This window comes from Tenrec ecaudatus, chromosome 16 (genome assembly GCF_050624435.1).
Source record: "Tenrec ecaudatus isolate mTenEca1 chromosome 16, mTenEca1.hap1, whole genome shotgun sequence".
Taxonomy (NCBI): domain Eukaryota; kingdom Metazoa; phylum Chordata; class Mammalia; order Afrosoricida; family Tenrecidae; genus Tenrec; species Tenrec ecaudatus.
The window spans coordinates 53,444,341-53,463,667 of record NC_134545.1 but is presented as its reverse complement, the minus strand read 5'-3'; the positions used below and the strand labels follow the sequence as shown (position 1 = coordinate 53,463,667).

At 37.3% G+C, this 19,327-nt stretch overlaps 1 protein-coding gene across 3 annotated transcripts in view; it reads right to left on the bottom strand.

The window, feature by feature from the left end:
- Nucleotides 1–19,327, bottom strand: part of HERC4 (HECT and RLD domain containing E3 ubiquitin protein ligase 4) — a 132,726-nt gene that overhangs the window by 22,933 nt on the left and 90,466 nt on the right. For 2 of the 3 annotated variants that reach the window (XM_075534773.1, XM_075534775.1), the window contains 2 exons: nt 14,601–14,624; nt 11,318–11,416 (listed from right to left, as the gene is read on the bottom strand). In XM_075534773.1, coding sequence (XP_075390888.1) covers nt 11,318–11,416; nt 14,601–14,624 — 123 coding nt within the window. The remainder of the gene's footprint in view (nt 1–11,317; nt 11,417–14,600; nt 14,625–19,327) is intronic. The other variant, XM_075534774.1, reaches the window with a different exon arrangement.

The following is a 19,327-nucleotide window of genomic DNA, read 5'->3' as shown; positions in this document are numbered from 1 at the left end:
ATTATACCTACCAAGAGATGTATATTAAACTATGAATCAAATAGAAAGATACAGTTACCAAATAAATCCAAATATAACACAGCAATGTCTAAGAGACAAGACAATTTCAGTGAACACGATGAATCAATTCAGAGTGGTGCAAACAATCAACCAATATACAGAGGCAGCAGGAAGGAAAGGCACTGGAACTTCCTGATAAATAATTCAAAAGACCAGTATAGAGACTTTTTTCAATATGATAAGAAAAAGGTCAAAGAAAGCATGGAAAAAACTTTAAAAGCATTCAGGGAAACACTCTGCTAGAGGAACAACATGAAAAAGAAAAAAATAATTTGACTGATGTAAAACACCAAGAGGAATAAATGAGATGTAATCAGAATCCAAGAACAGGAAGAGACAACAAAAAGCCAAGAGAAAATTGGCTTAAGACTTGTTGGAAGAGATTCCCTATCATGTAAGTTGAAAAGCTATACATTCAAGAGACGAAACAAACTCCAAACAGGATAGACCCCCCAAAAAGAAAATCACCAAGACCTATCAATCAAACTTTCCAAAGCCAAAGACAAGAATCCTGTCAGAACTCAGAAAAAAAAGTTACCTACAAAGGTGAACTAGTAAGATTAGGCTATGCAGCCAGAGTGCAATGCAGCACTGACGAAACACACATTCCTTTAGTTCAGTGGTTCTTTACCTGTGGCCGTGATCCCTTTGGGGGCTGAACGTCCTTTTCACAGGGGTCGCCCAAGACCATCAGAAAACATAAGTATTTTACAATATATAATTACATATTGTTTTGTGATTAATCACTATGTTTAATTATGCTCAATTCGTAACAATGAAAATATATCTTGCATATCAGATATTTACATTATGATTCATAACAGTGGCAAAATTACAGTTATGAATTAGCAACGAAAATAATTTTATGGTTGGGGATCACCACATGAGGAACTGTATTAAAGGGTCACGGCATTAGGAAGGTTGAGAACCACTGCTCTAGTTCTTTAATGCATCCTCCCCGTACTATCATGACCCCAGTTCTATTTTACAAATCTGGCTAGACCCGAGTATGTACACTGATACAGATAAGAGCTCTCAACACGCAGAATCCAGGCAAGATAAAGCCCTCAGGAACAATAACGGGAGTAGCGATACCACGAGGGTAAGGGGAAGGTGGGGGGAGAAGGGAAAGAAACAGGGAACTGACCACAATGATCGATGTATAACACCCACACCCACACCCAGGGGGACAAACAACAGAAATACGGGTGAAGGGAGACGGTGGATGGTGTATGATATGAAAATAATTAATAATTTATTAAGGGATCATGATGAATGGGAGCGTAAATGTTTTGAAAATGATGATGGCAACTTATGTACAAATGTGCTTGACACAATGGGATGCATAGATTGTTATAAGAGCTGTACGAGCCCAATAAAATGATAATAATAATAAAAAAAAGATTAGGCCCTGACTTCTCAGCAGGAACCATGCAAGCAAGAAGGGTAATGGGATGACAGAGATAAAACTTAAAAAAAAAAAAATCCAACAAGGAATGATATACCTAGCAAAATTGTCCCTCAGTAGTGAAATTAGGGCATTTCCACACAAATAAAAATTAAAAGAATTGCAAAAAATACTAAAAGTGGTTCTATGGATAGAGAACCAAAAAACTGAGGTCAACACAAAACACCACCCAAAAGTCAAGCCAGTTAGAAAGTAACCAACATAAAATAACATAAGGAAACAGACGTAAGCTCTAGGAAGCAAAGCTATAGACAAGGGTATTAATAGAGGTGTGTACTAATGTAAATACCTTAATCCATAAGATACTGGCCTATGTACATATATTTATAAGGCAATACACTGAGGCTGTGGATGAGTCTTGGGCCTCAGCTCATACCGTCGTCCCTCAATACAAGAACACTTTGTTCCAACAAAATAGCATTTTGTGATGCTCACCCTCCTCAAAACACACACATGCATACACACACACACACACACACACACACACACACACACACACACACTATCGCTGATGACAAAATGGGTGCATAAGCAGATGTGATGAAGACAGAGGATGGTGCCCGGCTGTTAAAAGATGTAGCATCTGGGGTGAAGCAACAAGCCATCCAACAGGGAAGCAACAAGCCCACATGGAAGAAGCACAGCAGCTGGTGCAATCACGTGGTGTCATCGGGACAGGGTAACAGGCATCAGAAGTTTCATAACAAATTACAAACAAGCAAAGAAAAACGCGTTGGTGAAAATGAGGGGGTTGGAGTGGAGACAATGGAATATCCCTCCACAGAAGGGTTGCAGGGAGGGGATGAGTCATTCAGGGTGCAGTAGAGCACCAATGAAGCACGCAATATACCTGATTCCTTGAGGTTTCCTCACCCCCCCATTATCATGAACTAGATGGGAGCATATACATAAGTATAGGCAAGGGATAAAGCTCATGACACATGGAACCCAAGAATAGGTATGGGAATGAATAGTGATACCAAAAGGGTAGGGGGAAAGGGAGGGAGAGGTGGGAGGAAGGGGGCACCAATCACAATGATTGGCACATAACCACACACACCCATCCAGGGGGAAGAACAACAGAAAACAGAGAGGAAGGGAGGCAGTGGTTGGTGTGAGATAAGAAAGTAGTAACAATCTATAATCTATCAAGGGGACATAGGGGGGGGGAGAGAAGAACTGATCCCAAGTAAATGTCTGGAAAAGAACGATGGCAATATATGTACTAATATGTCGGATACAATTGATGTATGGACTGTAACAAGAGTTGGAAGAGCCCCCAATAAAATGATCTAAAAAATAAACATAAGACAGAAAGTAAGAAATCAGATAGCTATTTGTAATGAAAATTACAAAGTACATAAAATAGTGTAGTTATAGAACTTTCAAATGGAGAGGAAGTCATGTATATCTCTGGAACATAATGTATTAAACCTGGAAACAAATTAATAAATTACTGGGTAATGTCAAAGGAAATTAATAAATCATAAAAATTTTAAAATGAGGAAAATAAAAAAAATCATGAACACAATGCACCCAGCACGGAAAATTATGTAGACTACAGAAATCAGGAGCACCACCAAAAAGCACACAGTAAAATGCAATATTAAAGAATGGTGATCCATCTATGAAACACTTTATAACACAGATGAACCTGTAGGACTTTTACAAATCATTTTATTAAAGGCTCATACAACTCTTATCACCGTCCATACATATATCAATTGTGTAAAGCACATCTGTATATTCACTGCCCTCATTCTCAAAACATTTGCTCTCCACCTAAGCCCCTGGCATCAGCTCATTTTTCCCCTCCCTCCCTGCTTCCCCTCCCTCTTGAACCCTTGATAATTTATAAATGATTATTTTGTCATATCTTGCCCTGTCCGATGTGTCTCTTTTCACCCACTTTTCTGTTGTCCATCCCCCAAGGAGGAGGTCACATGTAGAGCCTTGTAATCCGTTCCCCCTTTCCAATCCACCCTCTCTTTACCCTCCCAGTATCACCACTCACACCACTGGTCCTGAAGGGATCATCCGCCTTAGATTCCCTGCGTTTCCAGTTCTTTTCTAGCCAGATTTGTAAGGTAGAATTGGGATCATGATAGTGGGGGAGGAGGAAGCATTTACGAACCAGAGAAAAGTTATAAGTTTCATCGTTGCTACACTGTACCCTGACTGGCTCGTCCTGGAGGACTTTTACTGAGTAAAATTGGTCGACACACACACACACACACACAAAAGGCAGATATTCTAAAAGACTAAAATTATAAAAACTCAAGAAATGGTTTTTACACTAAAAGAAATATTCTTTGATGGTTACTAGGTATGGAACGGTGAGGAAAGAAGGGAGAAGTCACATGTTAGAAAGTAGGCAAGTGTTAACTTAGGTTAGGGGAAAGCAATATACAATAAAAAAGAGTTTAATAAAAATGATAGAGCACGGGTAAAACACTGGGAAGATTACAAGAGGTGAAGAAAACAGAGGCAAACAATGGAATATTCACATCCTGCAACAGTACTGAGCTCTACAAGTAGATGCTGGATAGACTCACAGGTTGAAAAGGGGAGGAAAAGAGAGTGAGTGTATTAAAAGATCAGGTAGAAATTATCTGTATAAGTGTATTTACTTTTTGTAAATATATCCATGACCATATGGGGCAAAGTTATGAAAACTTAGACACAACCAAATAACTTAGGGGAATGAGTCACTGGGCCTAGGGCTTCACAATCAATTGCAGAGAACACTAAGGTCAATTGGGGTTAAGAGCTCACAAAAATCAATGTTCTATATCCTACTTTGGTGAGCAGCAAATGAGGTCTTACAAACATGTGTGCAGTTATCTAGCACAACCACCGGTTTCTCCCACACTGGAGGAAATGAGAATGAAAATCAAAAGACATACAGAAATAATTATTCTAATGGACCACAACATAAATCAGTATCCACAAAGCTGAGACCAGATGAACTAGATGGTGCCTGGACATCATTACCAGTTGTTCTGTAAAAGACAACATTTATAAGTTCCTGGATAGAATGGGAAAGAAAAATGTGTAACAAAATCCAAAATCATAAGAGGGACCAGGCTTACTGGTTATAGACACGACTGGCAGGACACTCATCTTACCTCCTTCAAGACCTTAGTCACCTTTCAAATAGGTATTATTCACCCCCATTTTAGAATGGTCAACTCTTTGGGATTAAGGGGACAGCATTTACCTAAGAAAATGTTTGAAGGTTTACAAAAGATTTGTGTTGTTGCTCATAAGTGCCTGAGTTGGCTGCAACTCACAGTGACCCTATGTACAAGCGCAACACTACCCAGTCCTGCACCATCCTCACAATTGTTCCTATGTTTGAGCCCGTTGTTGCAGCTGCTGTGTCAATCTACTGTATCTCCTTAAGGTCTTCCTCTCGTGCACTGACCCTCCACATTACCAAACATGATGTCCTTCTCCAGGGACTGGCCTTGTCTCTCTTGAAAAGATGACCAAAGTATGAAAGGTCTTGCCATCCTTGTTTCTTTTCTTTTTTTTTCAGTTCACACACACACACGCTTGTTCCAAATATATCAGGTTTAGGCATGTCTAGGGCATCAGAGTAGCTCCAGACAAACTCAGTAATATACTTGTTGGTTTTGTGTTTTGTTTCTTCTCTTTTTACTGTGATTCGCTGAGAGGCCATCCTTGTTTCTAAGGAGCATTCTGAACAGATTTGTTAATTATTTTGAAAATCCACAGTACTTTCAATATTCATCCGCAGAACCATAATTCAAACATATCAATTCTTCTTGGGTCTTCCTTACTCAATGTCAAACTTTCACATGCATATGAGGCAATGCAAAATACTATGGGATGAGTCAGATGCACCTGGGTCTTCAAAACAACCTCCTTTCTTTTCAACTCCTTAAAGAGGTTGTGTGCCGCAGACTTACCCAATGCAATGCATCATTTTATCTGACTTTTCAGCAAAGCAAGGCTGTACCCTCTGCATAGCTCACTGAGGTTAATAGAAGCTTTCCTTCTATCTTGATGCAGCACTCTTTTTCATAGAATCCAGATTCTTTGATTATCTGTTCAGCATACAGGCTGAATAACTATGGCAAAAGAATACAACCCTGATGCACACCTTTCCTGATTTTAAACCATGTAAAATTCCTTTGTTTGGGCCATACAACTGCCTCTTGACCCATGCACAGGTTCCACATGAGCCAAATTAAGTGTTCTGGAGCTCCCCTTCTTCTCAACTATATCTAGTTTCCTATGATCCATACAGTTAAATGCTTTGGCATAGCCAATAAAACAATAGTAAACATTTTTCTCATGTACTCTGCTTTCCGTTAAGATACATCTAACATCAGTAATGATATCCCTTCTTCCACTGTCCTTGTCTGAATCTAGCCTGAGCCTCTAGTTACTCTAGTTTCTAGAGTCTAGCAGCTCCCTGTCAATGTACTGCTGCAACCTTTGATAGATGATCTTCAACATAGCTTTATTTGTACTGTTCTATAATTTTCGCATGCTGTTGGGTCACCTTTCTTTGAATGGATACATATATGGATCTCTTCCAATCAGTTGGTCAAGTAGCTGTCTTCCAAATTTCCTGGCATAGACTCGTATGCGCTTATTGAGACATTTTTTACTGGTATTCTGTCAATTCCTGGAGCCCTGTTTTGACTAATGCTTTCAGTGCAGCGTGAATTCCTTCCTCTGTATCACTGGCTCTTGCCCATATGCTACCTCCTGAAATGGTGGAATGTTAACTAGTTCTCTTTATAACATTAACACTATTCTTCCGATCGTCTTTTGATGCTTCCTGCATCATTCAGTATTATGCTAACAGAATCTCTCAATTTTCCAACGAGAGGCTTGAAGGTTTTTCTTTTTTTAATTCAACAGTTTAATTCTTTTCTTTCTCTCTGTACTTATTTTTTTAAATAGTATTTTTGACACATCTTACTCATTCCAATATATCCCCTTACCACACAGTCTGATGTTCAATCCCATCAGGTAGGGCTATATAATTATCAATGCTATCAAGTTCCCTCTTCCCCTTTCCTCAACCCACCCCCCTTACTTCCTTTGCCCTCAGTCTCTCTATCTTGATTGAATACCATGTGCCAAGTGATCTTAAATGTACAAATGAACATACATAAGTCTAACATGACCAATGAAGTATATCACACATGGACCACAATAGTAAGGGAAGGAAATCTTAAAAGAACTAGAGGGCAGTTCTGTGGTTCATCAGTGCCATGGTGCACCCTGGATTTATCTCTATTCCGTGAGACCCTTGTTAGAGGGACTGTTCAATTGTCTTGTTGGTGGACTTTGGGTCTCCACTACATTCACTCCTCTTCGTATCAACCTGGAAGTGTGCTTTGTGAACTTCTGATACCCCTTCCTGTCGACACCTCATGATCACACAGCCTAGTATCCTTCTCTCATATGGGGCTGTTGCTTCCCTGCTAGATGGCCACTTGTTTTAACTCCAAGTAGAAGCTTGAATTTTTTCAATTTAAGATATGGTGAGGTGTTTTCCCTTTTGGGTTTTCTAACTCTGGGTCTTTGCATATTTTTTTCTAATTTTTAATTTTGTCTTACCGAGCTGCCTTTTGAGATTATCTGTTCACCTCTTTGACTTCATAATTTCTTCCATTTAACTACTCTATGATCAATAGCAATCTTCAGAAACTCTTCTGACATCTACTTTGATCTTTTCTTTCTTTCTTCTAGTCTTTTTAATGACCTTTTGCTTTCTTCATGAATTATGTTCTTCATTTCCTCCCACCGCTTATCAAGTTCCCTGCCATTAGTGTTCAATGTTTTAAAAATTCAGGTAGGTTAGACTCAAGGTCATATTTTGGATCCCATGAACTTATTTTCATGTTGAAGTTGAAGACAATGACGATGGCAACAAATGTACAGATGTGCTTGACACAATGGGTGGATGGATGGATTGTGATAAGAGTTGTACGGGCACCAAATAAAATGATTAAATTAATTTTTAAAAAAGATATCAACCTCAACATTGAACACAAATAGCAATAATCTGGATAGTATCATTGACTCCACTTGTTTTTGTCTTCAATAATTTTACATAAAACACTAAAAATGTATTGATTGGATATTTTAAATGTGGATAGATATACTCTTATCACAAATAGCACTGTACTTCAAGATAGACCGTGAAATGTTCTTATTGACAATGAATGGAATGCCATTTCTCTGAATTGTCATAGTAACCATATGATTTTCTGATTTATAATTGTCATAGTAAACCATATGCGTTTCTGATTTATAATGGCCAATACCAGTGCATTTCAGCTCATAACATGTAAAACAGCTATTTTGATGGGTCCATTTCATTTTAGATGACTTCTAATTTCCTAGATTCATATTTCATACATTCCAAGCTCCTACTATTAGTCGATTTTTACAACTGTTTCTTCTGATGTTGAGCCATGCCCATCAGCAAATGAAGGTCCTAAAGGCTTTACTCCCACAGGTCTTACTCCCATTCATGTCATTACTATTGACTCTACTTTGAGAATGGAGCTTTTCCTTGCTCATATTTTGAGTTACTTCTAATCTGAGGGGCTCCTATTTTGGCACTACCTCTGACAATGTTCTGCTTATATTCATGAAGCCTTCACTATCTATGTTTCCAAGCTACCCATAAGGTTTTCAGTAGCTAACTTCTCCAAAGTAAACAACCAATTCCTTCTTCATCTATTCTTAGTCTGAAAGCTCCAGTAAAACCATTTCAGTTTGGGTGGTCCTGCTGGCATTTGAAACATCAGTGACATAGCTCCCAGCATCACAGTAACACCCATCCACCACAGTTTGATAAACTGACAGACGAATCGTTAAGAAAGGAGGAATGGAAAATGAAAATCACAAAGAAGTGGCATAAGTGATGGTACATTGAGAAAATTGCAAAGGATGAATTGAGACAAAGTGTGTAATGAACTATTGATCAAAGGGTTGATAAAACTATGCTGTAACCCTTCACCTAATTTACAATAAAAAGTTAGAAGGGGCGCCCAGTTGCAGATCCGGGATCCAAGCGCATGACATGGCAGCTGGGTGCGCTCAGCCGGATGGTGGACCCCGGTCCACAGCAGAATCCGAGGTGGAGTCTGTATTCCCGCACGAGGTTAGGTTCTTTGCAGATTCTTACTTGGAAGAGTCGGTTATGCTTCTGTGGGCATGTGTTGAGCATCACACAGAACTTCAGGGCCCACCTCGGAGTGGCAGTGTGCATGTAGGGCGTGGCTTTGAGCCTGTACAACTACTTCAGGGCAAAATGTGGATTTCCTAGGGAAGAAAGTGAGTGAACTGGGCGCAGGGACTGGCAGTGTGGGGATCCCGGCTGCGTTGCAGGAGCTGGGCAGGAGGGCCCCGTGGTTGTAACTGGATGAAGTCCTCCCAGTCCTGATGCTAGGCTTAGCTGTAACGAAGCCCTCCTTTGGATGGCAGCTCCGTTCCTTTTGACCTTTTTTGGAGTTGGAGTCCTGATCACAGACCATCATCATGTCATGCAGATCTCTGGACTCAGTTGTAGATTCTTCTCTTCCTTGAATTGTCTTTAGGCTTCTAAACCCCTTCATTTCTTATTTCCCAGTATGCTCTGCTCTGCCTTCACCTCTTTTCTGTTCTCATGTTGGCCCTTCTGAAAGGGCCATAGAGGCATCTCTAGACTACCTACCTCTACTCTCTTCAAAGCATACTGCAAAGTGTTGGCGAGCTTCCAAAAATCAGCTCTCAGTGCATCTAGAAGCAAGAACAGATTTCTCTGCTTGGGACTCAGTCTATCTCCATATGATTCCAAATACCCTTCTACTTCATTCCTTACTCACCTATATGCATTGGGACTTCTGTCCAGTCTACAAAAGATTTTCAAACTTCAAATTTTGTTCTTTATGGTGATCTCATGCCTGGAAGCACTTATGTCTTTGTCAAAGTCATCATAGGTCTTCTTACATGTCACTTCTTTCCTGAAAACGGTCTTTCCTAAACCCCTCTTTAGGATGTGATTTCTTTCTCCCTGGGAACCCTTGCCTTTGTTCATCCTGCACGATCTGCTTTGTCTTGTGTGGTGTGACCATTTGTTTCTCTTCCAAATTATGAGTTTACCTCTGCAGCTAGACCTGTTATGAACTCCTCTCTAATCTAGGTGGGCAGTTTGGACCAGAGGCATTTAGGAGGACAGGCCTGGTGATTCATAGTCTTGAAAACCCTGTGCACACCTGGGGTTGCCATGAATTGGAAATGACTTAACAGAAGCCTCCTAAAGCTGAGTTCCCGGCACACAGTAGGTGCCCAACAAATATTTTGCTTATTCAACAAATATTTGTGACTGTGCTTGTTGAAGAGTCTCCAGCCCTTCCTCCCTCTGAGACCATACCTGCCTAACTCACAGGTTTTGCCCTGGGTCATAAATGGGTAATAATAATAAAGAATTTGATCATAATAATGGTGAAACACAATAGAAATAAAGGAATATAAGGCTTAAAAAAAGTTAAAGGGGTAAAAAAATTGAGAATAAGAAACAGCCTTGCTAAGTAGGTATTGTAGAAATTCCTCTAGTATGGTGATCACCTTATTTACTCAAAAACCATTTAAAATTGTTTCTATTTTGTGATTTCCCTTGTGTACTTTTTCTAAATGGGTTATTATTGTTTTAACTAGTTAGTTTAAAAACACACTCATTGCCGTTGAGTTGATTCTGATTCGTAGTGACTGTAGGTCAGAGAAGAACTGTCCCTATCGGTTTCCAAAGCTGTAAATCCTTATGGGAAGAGAAAGCCTCATCTCTCTCCGAGGAAGTATAAAAACCTAGAAAATATTTATTTCCTCTCTTGTTGAAAATTAAACTAAGGCACATCTCTAAAATTCCTTCTAGTGCTAATTATCACTTTAGGGTTTTTGCAATTCATTTTTAGAAATATTACATTAAGGTTTTATGGTAGCCTTTCTTTAGCTTTCAGCCTATATAGCCAGATATTCTGAAAGCTGAAGAAATTTAAAAGCTATTTTATTTACAGATTCAAATGATAAAACAAACCTAGGATACCCTCAGAAGCCTGATTATAAAGAAAAGAATGTTTAATATTAAATGGGCAGGAGAGGTATAGAGAGAAGGGAGGGAGGGAGCTGACAATCAACCTTATTTTATACTAAAGTTTTTTTCAAGGAAATTTTAAATCCTTTTAACAGGTGATAAAATATCTCCTACTTTTAATATCACCTTACCTCTAGTCACCTTCTACTGTTCATCAATCAAGATTTGAAACAAACCAATTATTTTGCATCAAGTAAACTAGTTAATACAAGTCTAGTTTAAGGATATTAGATATTTCTGTAATGAAATAAGCTTACATAAAATGTTTAAAGGCGAAACTATTCTGTTTTCATTGACATACATATAAGCAGTCCTAATAACATACACAAAAGAGCTTATATCAAGGGCTCAATAGAAAGTAAATGTCTAGAAAAGAATGAGGGGAACATAGGTATAAACATGCCTGATTCAACTGATGTATGGATTGTGATCAGAGTTGTATGAGTACCCAATAAAATAAACATGTATATATGTATTAAAAAGAACATACACATCACACATAACAATCCTTGTAATAGGTACCCAAGGTATTTATGGAAGGCCACAAATGTAAAATTTCCCCCCAAATATCACTTATTATTACAAATTTAAAATTTACTTTTAAAAAGTATAACCAGTTTAAAAATCATTTCAAATCAAATTAGTATTATACAATATTTTACCTGCATCTGCAAGACTGCATCTGTTTGTAACAGAGTTGTTTTTGCTTGAGCATCAAATACAAATGGATAAGTGCATATCGTAACAGGAATATCAGCCAGCTGTAAATAAAAAGTTAGCTTATTAATATACTTAATTTTTCCTATGATACTTAGAGGCTTAATGCAGTCTTAGTTTTTTTTTCATTCTTGTGTATTCAGGAACTATAAAACATGTTGTGTTTCTAAATATACAGCTTTTAATGATAATTAGATGAGGCACTGGTATAAACCCATAAACTGTAAGATAAGCGCACGGTTACACATTGGGCTCCTAACCGAACATCAGCAATTTGAAATCACCAGCAACTGACTCATGGGAGAAAGACTAGGTTTCTACTCCTGTGAAGAGTTACAAGTTACAGTCTTGGAAACCCACAGGGGCAGTTCTACTTGTTCAATGAGAATCAACTACATGGCAGTGAGTTTTATCTTATGTTAATATATACAAGGAGGCTTCAAAAAGTTCATGGCAATGCAAAACTAATGCCTTATTGTTTTCATTTAAGAATATTAGTTTTTATCTTTAAAAAACAAACTGTTATGTGGTGAAGAAAGCTGATATGGGAGCTGGAGGCACAGGGAATCCAGGGTGGACGATACCTTCAGGACCAGGGGTGTGAGGGGCGATGCTGGGAGAGTGGAGGGTGAGTGGGTTCGAAAGAGGGAACTGATTACAAGGATCCACATGTGACCTCCTCCCTGGGAGATGGACGGCAGAGAAGGGGGGCGGGAAGGGAGACTCTGGATAGGGCATGATATGACAAAATAACAATCTATAAATTATCAAGGGCTCATGATGGAGGGGGGCGCGGGGAGGGAGGGGAAAAAAAGAGGACCTGATGCAGAGGGCTTAAGTGGAGAGCAAATGCTTTGAGAGTGATTAGGGCAAAGAATGTACGGATGTGCTTTATACAATTGATGTATGTATATGCGTGGATTGTGGTAAGAGTTTTATGAGCCCCTAATAAAATGTAAAAAAAGAAAGGAAAAAAAAGAAAGAAAATGATTAGGGCAAAGAATGTAGAGATGTGCTTTATACAATTGATGTAATGTTTTTTTTAAAAAAACTGCTTACTCAGCTTAAATGTCAAATAAAAAAATATCTAGCCAAAAAAAAAAAAATGGAAAATGATTATTTATGTATGTTCCCCACTAACCTTTCAAAGTCCCCTAGTATTAATTCCAATTTACAGGGAATAGGTTGGAAATATTTTCCAAAAATTGGGAACACCTTTGTTATCAATTTGATCTGGTTTTTATTTACATTAAATATAATATGCAGCTCACATGTAAGGGATAAATTCTACCAAATGTCCGCTATCTGAGGCCAATGAAAGTAACCTATTAATGAATACCTATTTATTTCATTGAGATAACTTTATTTATTATGAGCCCAACAATCTGTTCACTCATTTAGCACACAAAATACACACCATTGATTGTATGTAAAATTAACCTTCAAGCTATGAGTTTATCTATTACCCTTATCAAACACTAGTCACTTGTAGACAATTATTTATCCTAACAGAGAATGAGTGGATAGTTACTAGGTATTTTTTAACACAATGGTAAGTATGAAGAACTATCAATTACCAGTTACAAATTCTTGCAAATGGAAGAAGTTATCTTCCAATTTTCTACAGAACAAGGCAATATTTGTGTTAAAGGCCTTACAGAGAGTCTCTGCTTTAGTAAAGAATTAGTACACTCTCAGACAATCTACTTCCTTCTTAGTGATCAAGTTATTTATATTACTAAGTCCATATTTGCATTCCTTTACATCACATAGCACCACTTAGTCTTCATTCATTCTTGTAGGGGAAGTGTATATTGGATTTAAAATGTCGAGCCTAATGCTTTCCCCTGTCTCATACCCTGCCATGGAGTTGATTTCAACTCACTGTGACCCTACAGGACAGAGAGGAAATATTTCTGTGGATTTCCAAAAGGACAACTCTTCACAAGAGTAGAAAGTTTCATTTTTCTCCAGCGGAGCAGCTTGAGGACGCAAACAGCTGATCTAGCAGTTAGTAGCCAATGCAAAAATCACTACCTCACCAGAGCTCCTTATGCTTTACCTAGATTGTGTTTTATTCTGGACTAGAGGCCAAGTGCTTAAGTGGAGAGCAAATGTTTTGAGGATGATGAGGGCAATGAATGTACAAATGTGCTTTACGCAATTAATTGATGTACGTATGGATTGTGGTAAGAGTTGTATAAATCCCCTAATAAAACAATTTTAAAAATTCCCAGCTTTCCCTACCATTTAAGAAGTAATTTTGTTTTCAACTCTTCTCCAATTTAAATGTCTTCTTCTATATGTATTTTATTTAACTCATTCTTACCTTTGGCCAATACCGAAATAACCTAATGTTGCCCCAATCGGTAAAGAATAAAATGAAGCTATCATTTTCTGAACTCTATAAATTAACGTATCATATAATATAAAGAGTTTTATTCATTTTTCAGTAAATTACCAGTCACTCCGGTATTACCCATGAAAGGTTTAAGACTATCTTGTATTTGTGTCACTAACTAGCTCTTAGTTAAAAAACTACTTTTACTTCTCTGAATCTCAAAGATATCAAAACAGTATTTTTCCACAACTTTACGTGCTACTTTTACTTCAGGATAAAGAAGCAAAAAATATTAGGATTATAAAGTCAACTCAAAAGGCTTCATTGATTCAAATAAAAAGAAAACTACATACAAAAAAGAAACTGAAGCAGAGAAAAATAAAACCCTAAAATCTATGAGATATATACTAACTTCTAAAGATTTAGTTATAGTAAATCTAAGATGTTTAGTAACTTCTCCAAATAGAAAATGGGTGGTTCAGGGTTGTTAACCACTTAAATCAAGGTGCTAGAACTTTATATATAAAGTTAGCATGTGAGACAATTATTAGGTCTGTATTAAATTTAAAAACATTTAAAACATTTATAATAAATATAAAAACATTTTAATATTCTGGAACAAAATTCTATACTAGGATATTTAAGGAGGATAAACTTTAACACAAAAATTAATGCATGGGATCATATACATGTGTTAACTGAAACACAAGTTTAAAATTTCTTCAGAAAATGACTGAAACGCTATGTCAGATAATTTCTATAAACTCATTAGGGGAACAACACTTATGCTATACTTACGTTCAAAACACAAAAGCACATAAAAAAGGAACCTTTGACTCTCATCACTTAAGACAAAACAGAACTTATCTTTCTTACACTAAACTTACCTCACTTAATCCATGGTTGACATCCTAAGTCAGCAGTGCAGAATGTAGCAATGAGGAAAAGCAATGTTAGTGTGCAAGATAAACTATTTCTAGTCAAAGAAGCATTGCACATATTTTGCTATAGCAGAAAACTGAATCTAAAAAAGTAGACCAAAATGTCTACAACAAAACCTATTCTTATCACATGCATCTTATATATCTGTATCTATAAATGTAAGCTTTTATTTCAACTAACTTATAAGCACAAAATCATCAAAAACTTTGGCTTAATTTCATTTTAGCAACTAAGCCTCTACCCAAACGCCATGCAAAATTTGATAAAATAGAAAATTAGTCATAAGTCTCACTTGGTCTAGAAGAAATGCTTTATGGCTCAGTTTCTCTACTTAAAAGCTACAGAAAATATTCTTCAGACACTAAGACTTGGTAATAACTTGGTAAATGTTTTACAGTATTTAGCTGACTAAAATGAAACATGCCTCACACCGCACACAGAAACAAATTGAAAATGGATTAAAGATCTAAATGTGAAAATTAAAACCAAAGAGTTCTTTGAAGAAAATACAGGGGAAATTAACTCTGCAAGGCCTAGCTATTTACAATAAATTATCTAACAGAATAAATGTACAAACAGCAAAAAACAATGGAATACCATAAAAATTGTATAGTTTTGTTCAATAAAACAATTTACAAAAGTGAAAAGTCAAGCTATCAACTGGGAGAATGTCTTCAGAAACCATAGATCAAATAGAATCAAACAGAAAACTCTGATGACTTAAAGAGTTTAGACCAGTGGTTCTCAACCTGTGGGTCATGTTTCACAGGGGTCGCCTAAGACATCAGAAAACAGGTATTTCTGATGGTCTTAGGGACCAAGATACCGCTCCTCTACCCTTCTCCAGGCAGGTCCACCCACATGAAGATATGCCCACCTCCGAGGACCTGATGTGAAGACTGTTACCCATGCTACACCATGCTTCAAGACAAAATTTCATTTATTTGTCATTAGAAATAAATATTTCACAATCTATGATTACATATTGCTTTGTGATTAATCACTTTGCTCTAATTATGTTCAATTTGTAACAATGAAATACATCCTGCATATCATAACAGTAGCAAAATTACAGTTATGAAGAAGCAACGAAAATAATTTTATGGTTGGGGGCACCACAACATGAAGAACTGTATTAAATAAAGGGTCGCGGCATTAGGAAGGTTGAGAACTACTGGTTTAGACATGTCACCTACAGAAAACATTCAAATGACTTCCAAACACATGAAAACATGTTCAACATCATTATCCATCTGAGATACAAAAACACTATGACATCATTTCGCTCCCACCAGGATGGCCAAGATAAAAAAATTAAAACAGAGCAAAACAACATATACTGTGAGTATGTGGAAAATTGGAACTTTTATCCCTTGCTAAAATAAATACAAAATGGTACATCCCTTGTGGAAAGGGTGGTGTTCCTCAAAAACCCTAAATATATAATGACTACATAGTTCAGCAAGTCCACTCCTAGGTAAACACAAACAAACATGAAAGCAGAGACTCAAACAGAGACTTGTATATCAATGTTCATTGCAGAACTAATCATAACAATGGAAGGATCAAAGCAACCTAACTGTCTATCAACCAGGAATGAACAAAAGGTGGTACATACAACAGAATTCTACGTAGCCACTTAAGAGAAGCCAAAATTTGATACAGGCTGCAATGTGAATGAAGCTTGACGACATTATTTTGAGTGAAATAAGTCAATCACAAAAGAAAAACATGGCGTGGCCTCAATAACAAGAAAAAAACAACAGGCAAATGTAAAAAGACCAATGTTTCTTAGTGGTTATCAAGGGCCGTGGGAGTGGAAGAAGGGTGTTGTTAGATTTTTTCACCTTGTACTTGTGTAGGGACAGAATGCAACCTGTCGATCAACCTGATGATGCCTCCTGGGAGGTGGGCCTTTTTGAGAGACACTAGGAACTTTTCCTCCTCTTTTGCTCATCTTCCTTTTTGCTGTGAATCTATGCCTGCCTCCAGTTGGAGCCTCGTGTGGGCCACCCAAACCTGAGAGAGCAGCTGGCACCCTGCCATGTTTCCACCAACCTAGGATTCATGAGGCTTTGCACCCACTGAGGCCTGTGATCTCCCTGCCTCTGGCTTCATCTTTCTGAATCATTGGCCTGCAGCTATGAGAGTCTGAAGAAGGCCTCAGCATGCATTGGACTTATGGACTTGAGTTGGACTGGACTTGGTTGTCCTTTTGATATAAGATAAATTAATATAAAGGTTTTTTTTCTTGTATATAGAGTGTCACTGGTTTAGCTGGATAACTTAACATGGAATACCTTTCTGTTTATAGCGGCAGAAAACTGCATTGGTGAAAGATAGGAATGCAATTAAGTGCTCTTAATGAGTCGACTATACACCTCTAAAAAGTTGAACTGGCAAAGTTGTATGGTAGATATATTTACAGTGACACAGAAGAGCAGTTCTTGGGGTTTTTTATATGCCAAATACCTCAAGAAGCTTAGAACCACAGTTTCATCTTAGTTAATTGGCCTAATAATGTTTAGTGCTCTGTTCTACCTCCTCGTTCACAGCATAGTGGCTGGGGTCTTAAAAGCTGACAAGTGACAAGGCACAATTATTGTCTATACCCCTTGGAGCAATAAAGGAAGGAGAATCAAGAATAACAGGAGGAAATGGATTATGTGGCCAATTGCATCCAAGAAAAACAGGTTCTTTTGACATGAGATCAGGAGAATGGAACATTTTGATCCAAGATTCTAGAGAACTGCAGGTGGTTTGAGAAATGCTCTGAACTTGTAAGGGTAATCTTGTATAAACTGCTGCCTTCCACTTCGTAGCTTGATAAACTCTAACATGTCTTGATCTTTTATGAAAGATTTTTTATTAATAATTTTATTGGGGGGCTCTTAAAATCTTATAGTAATCCATCATTTACTTGTATCAAGCACACGTATACATATGCTGCCATCAACATTTCCAAAGCATTTTCTTATAGGAAAAATTCTTGAATGTTGAATATACTTAACACAGATACCTTGGGGTATCAATTAGAAGCTTAGCATTTTAACAGAGAATTAGGATTCTCTAACTATATTTTGCTAAATAAAGCTAAAGTACTAAGATTATCAACAAAATATGATTCTGCTCAAATCCTGACAAAGTAATTATTTATAATAGATTTTTCAGAAATTCCCAAAGTACCAAGTCACCAGTACATAATTGCCTGTTGAGTGTTAACAAGTTTAGAAGCTCTTCTGGAAAAAAAGAAAGTTTTCAATTACATTCAGATTAATTTGTAGGTAATTTGAGAAATCATTTGACATCCCTTTACAGTATAATTTGTGGGACATTAAAAAGTTCCATTAATATGAACATGCAAATGAGGGGAAAGGGAAAACCATCCATATTTATTGTCTTCCTTGACTTGTTTGATAACTAAATACCAAGAAAGCTTCTATTATGGCAGATGAATTTTATTTATGAAATGAGACTATATATAAAACCATGTAATTAGCATGTAAAACCATGAATTTCAGACATGAAGCTGATTGGAATATAGAAGTAACTCATACAGAAAGCCTGGGAATAAAAACAATGAGGTCGCAAGTACACAGAATGATCTATAAGATGAAGGGGATTACCACATCTATCAGATGAAGGGGATTACTATATCTATAAAATCAAGGGGATTACCAGATTAGAAATTTTGATTTTAGGGCTAAAAATTTTAGGTGTTTGAACACTGAAATATAAAAGTCTTTAAAAATTTTTCACTCAAAGTAATCTTTCCAAAGGATGTTTATAAAAAAGTGGTGTGTGTGTGTGTGTGTGTGTGTGTGTGTGTAGAGGTCGTGGGGGGGTGGAAGCATGATTTTGGGAAAACATGCGCATCAACTACAGATCTATTGCTAAAAATTAATATGGCACGCATCTGTGACTTACTATTAGCTCCAAATTCACATATTTAAGCACGAATTGTTGGTTGTTTTCAAGAGTATAGAGCCTGAAATTGGATCGTGACAAGCCTAATTTTAATTATCAATGTTCTGGAAGCTGGAATGAAAACTACTTGAAAGATTTCATGGTTTAAGTAAGATTGCTTTTAAAACCAGTGGTTAATAATGATTTTAGTTGGTTGTGAGCAGAAAATTTGAAGCTCTTGACATATTTAATTTCTTACTTATGGTAAAACTGTAAGTAAAAATGATAAACTATGGCTGATTATTCTCTTAATTTCTGGATCTTGATGGCATGGCATAGCAAGAAGGGTCTTATCAGTTAAAACAAAACAGTATTTTTAATATTTGCAGGAAATAAGAAGCATACATAATGCAACTTGGCAACCCAATGCATAAAGTTTAACAATGACATTATATATACCCTACCCAAAAATAGGAGCTGATAATAAGGGCTCGAGTAGAAAGAAAATGTTTTGAAAATGATGGCAACATATGTACAAAAGCGCTTGATACAACTGATGTAGGGATTGCACACTGACCCCAATCGCACTGGCCCAAATCACAACTACATGCACATGTCCACGCCCGCTTATCCCTTTCAGAAGAATGCAGTTTATGGAGGACCGCACTGAAGCGACAGCTCAGGGAGAGGGGCATGTCTGATTAGAGTACACAGGAGCTGAGAGAATGGAACACATCCTGGCCCACCATGCCCCAAGGACGATATT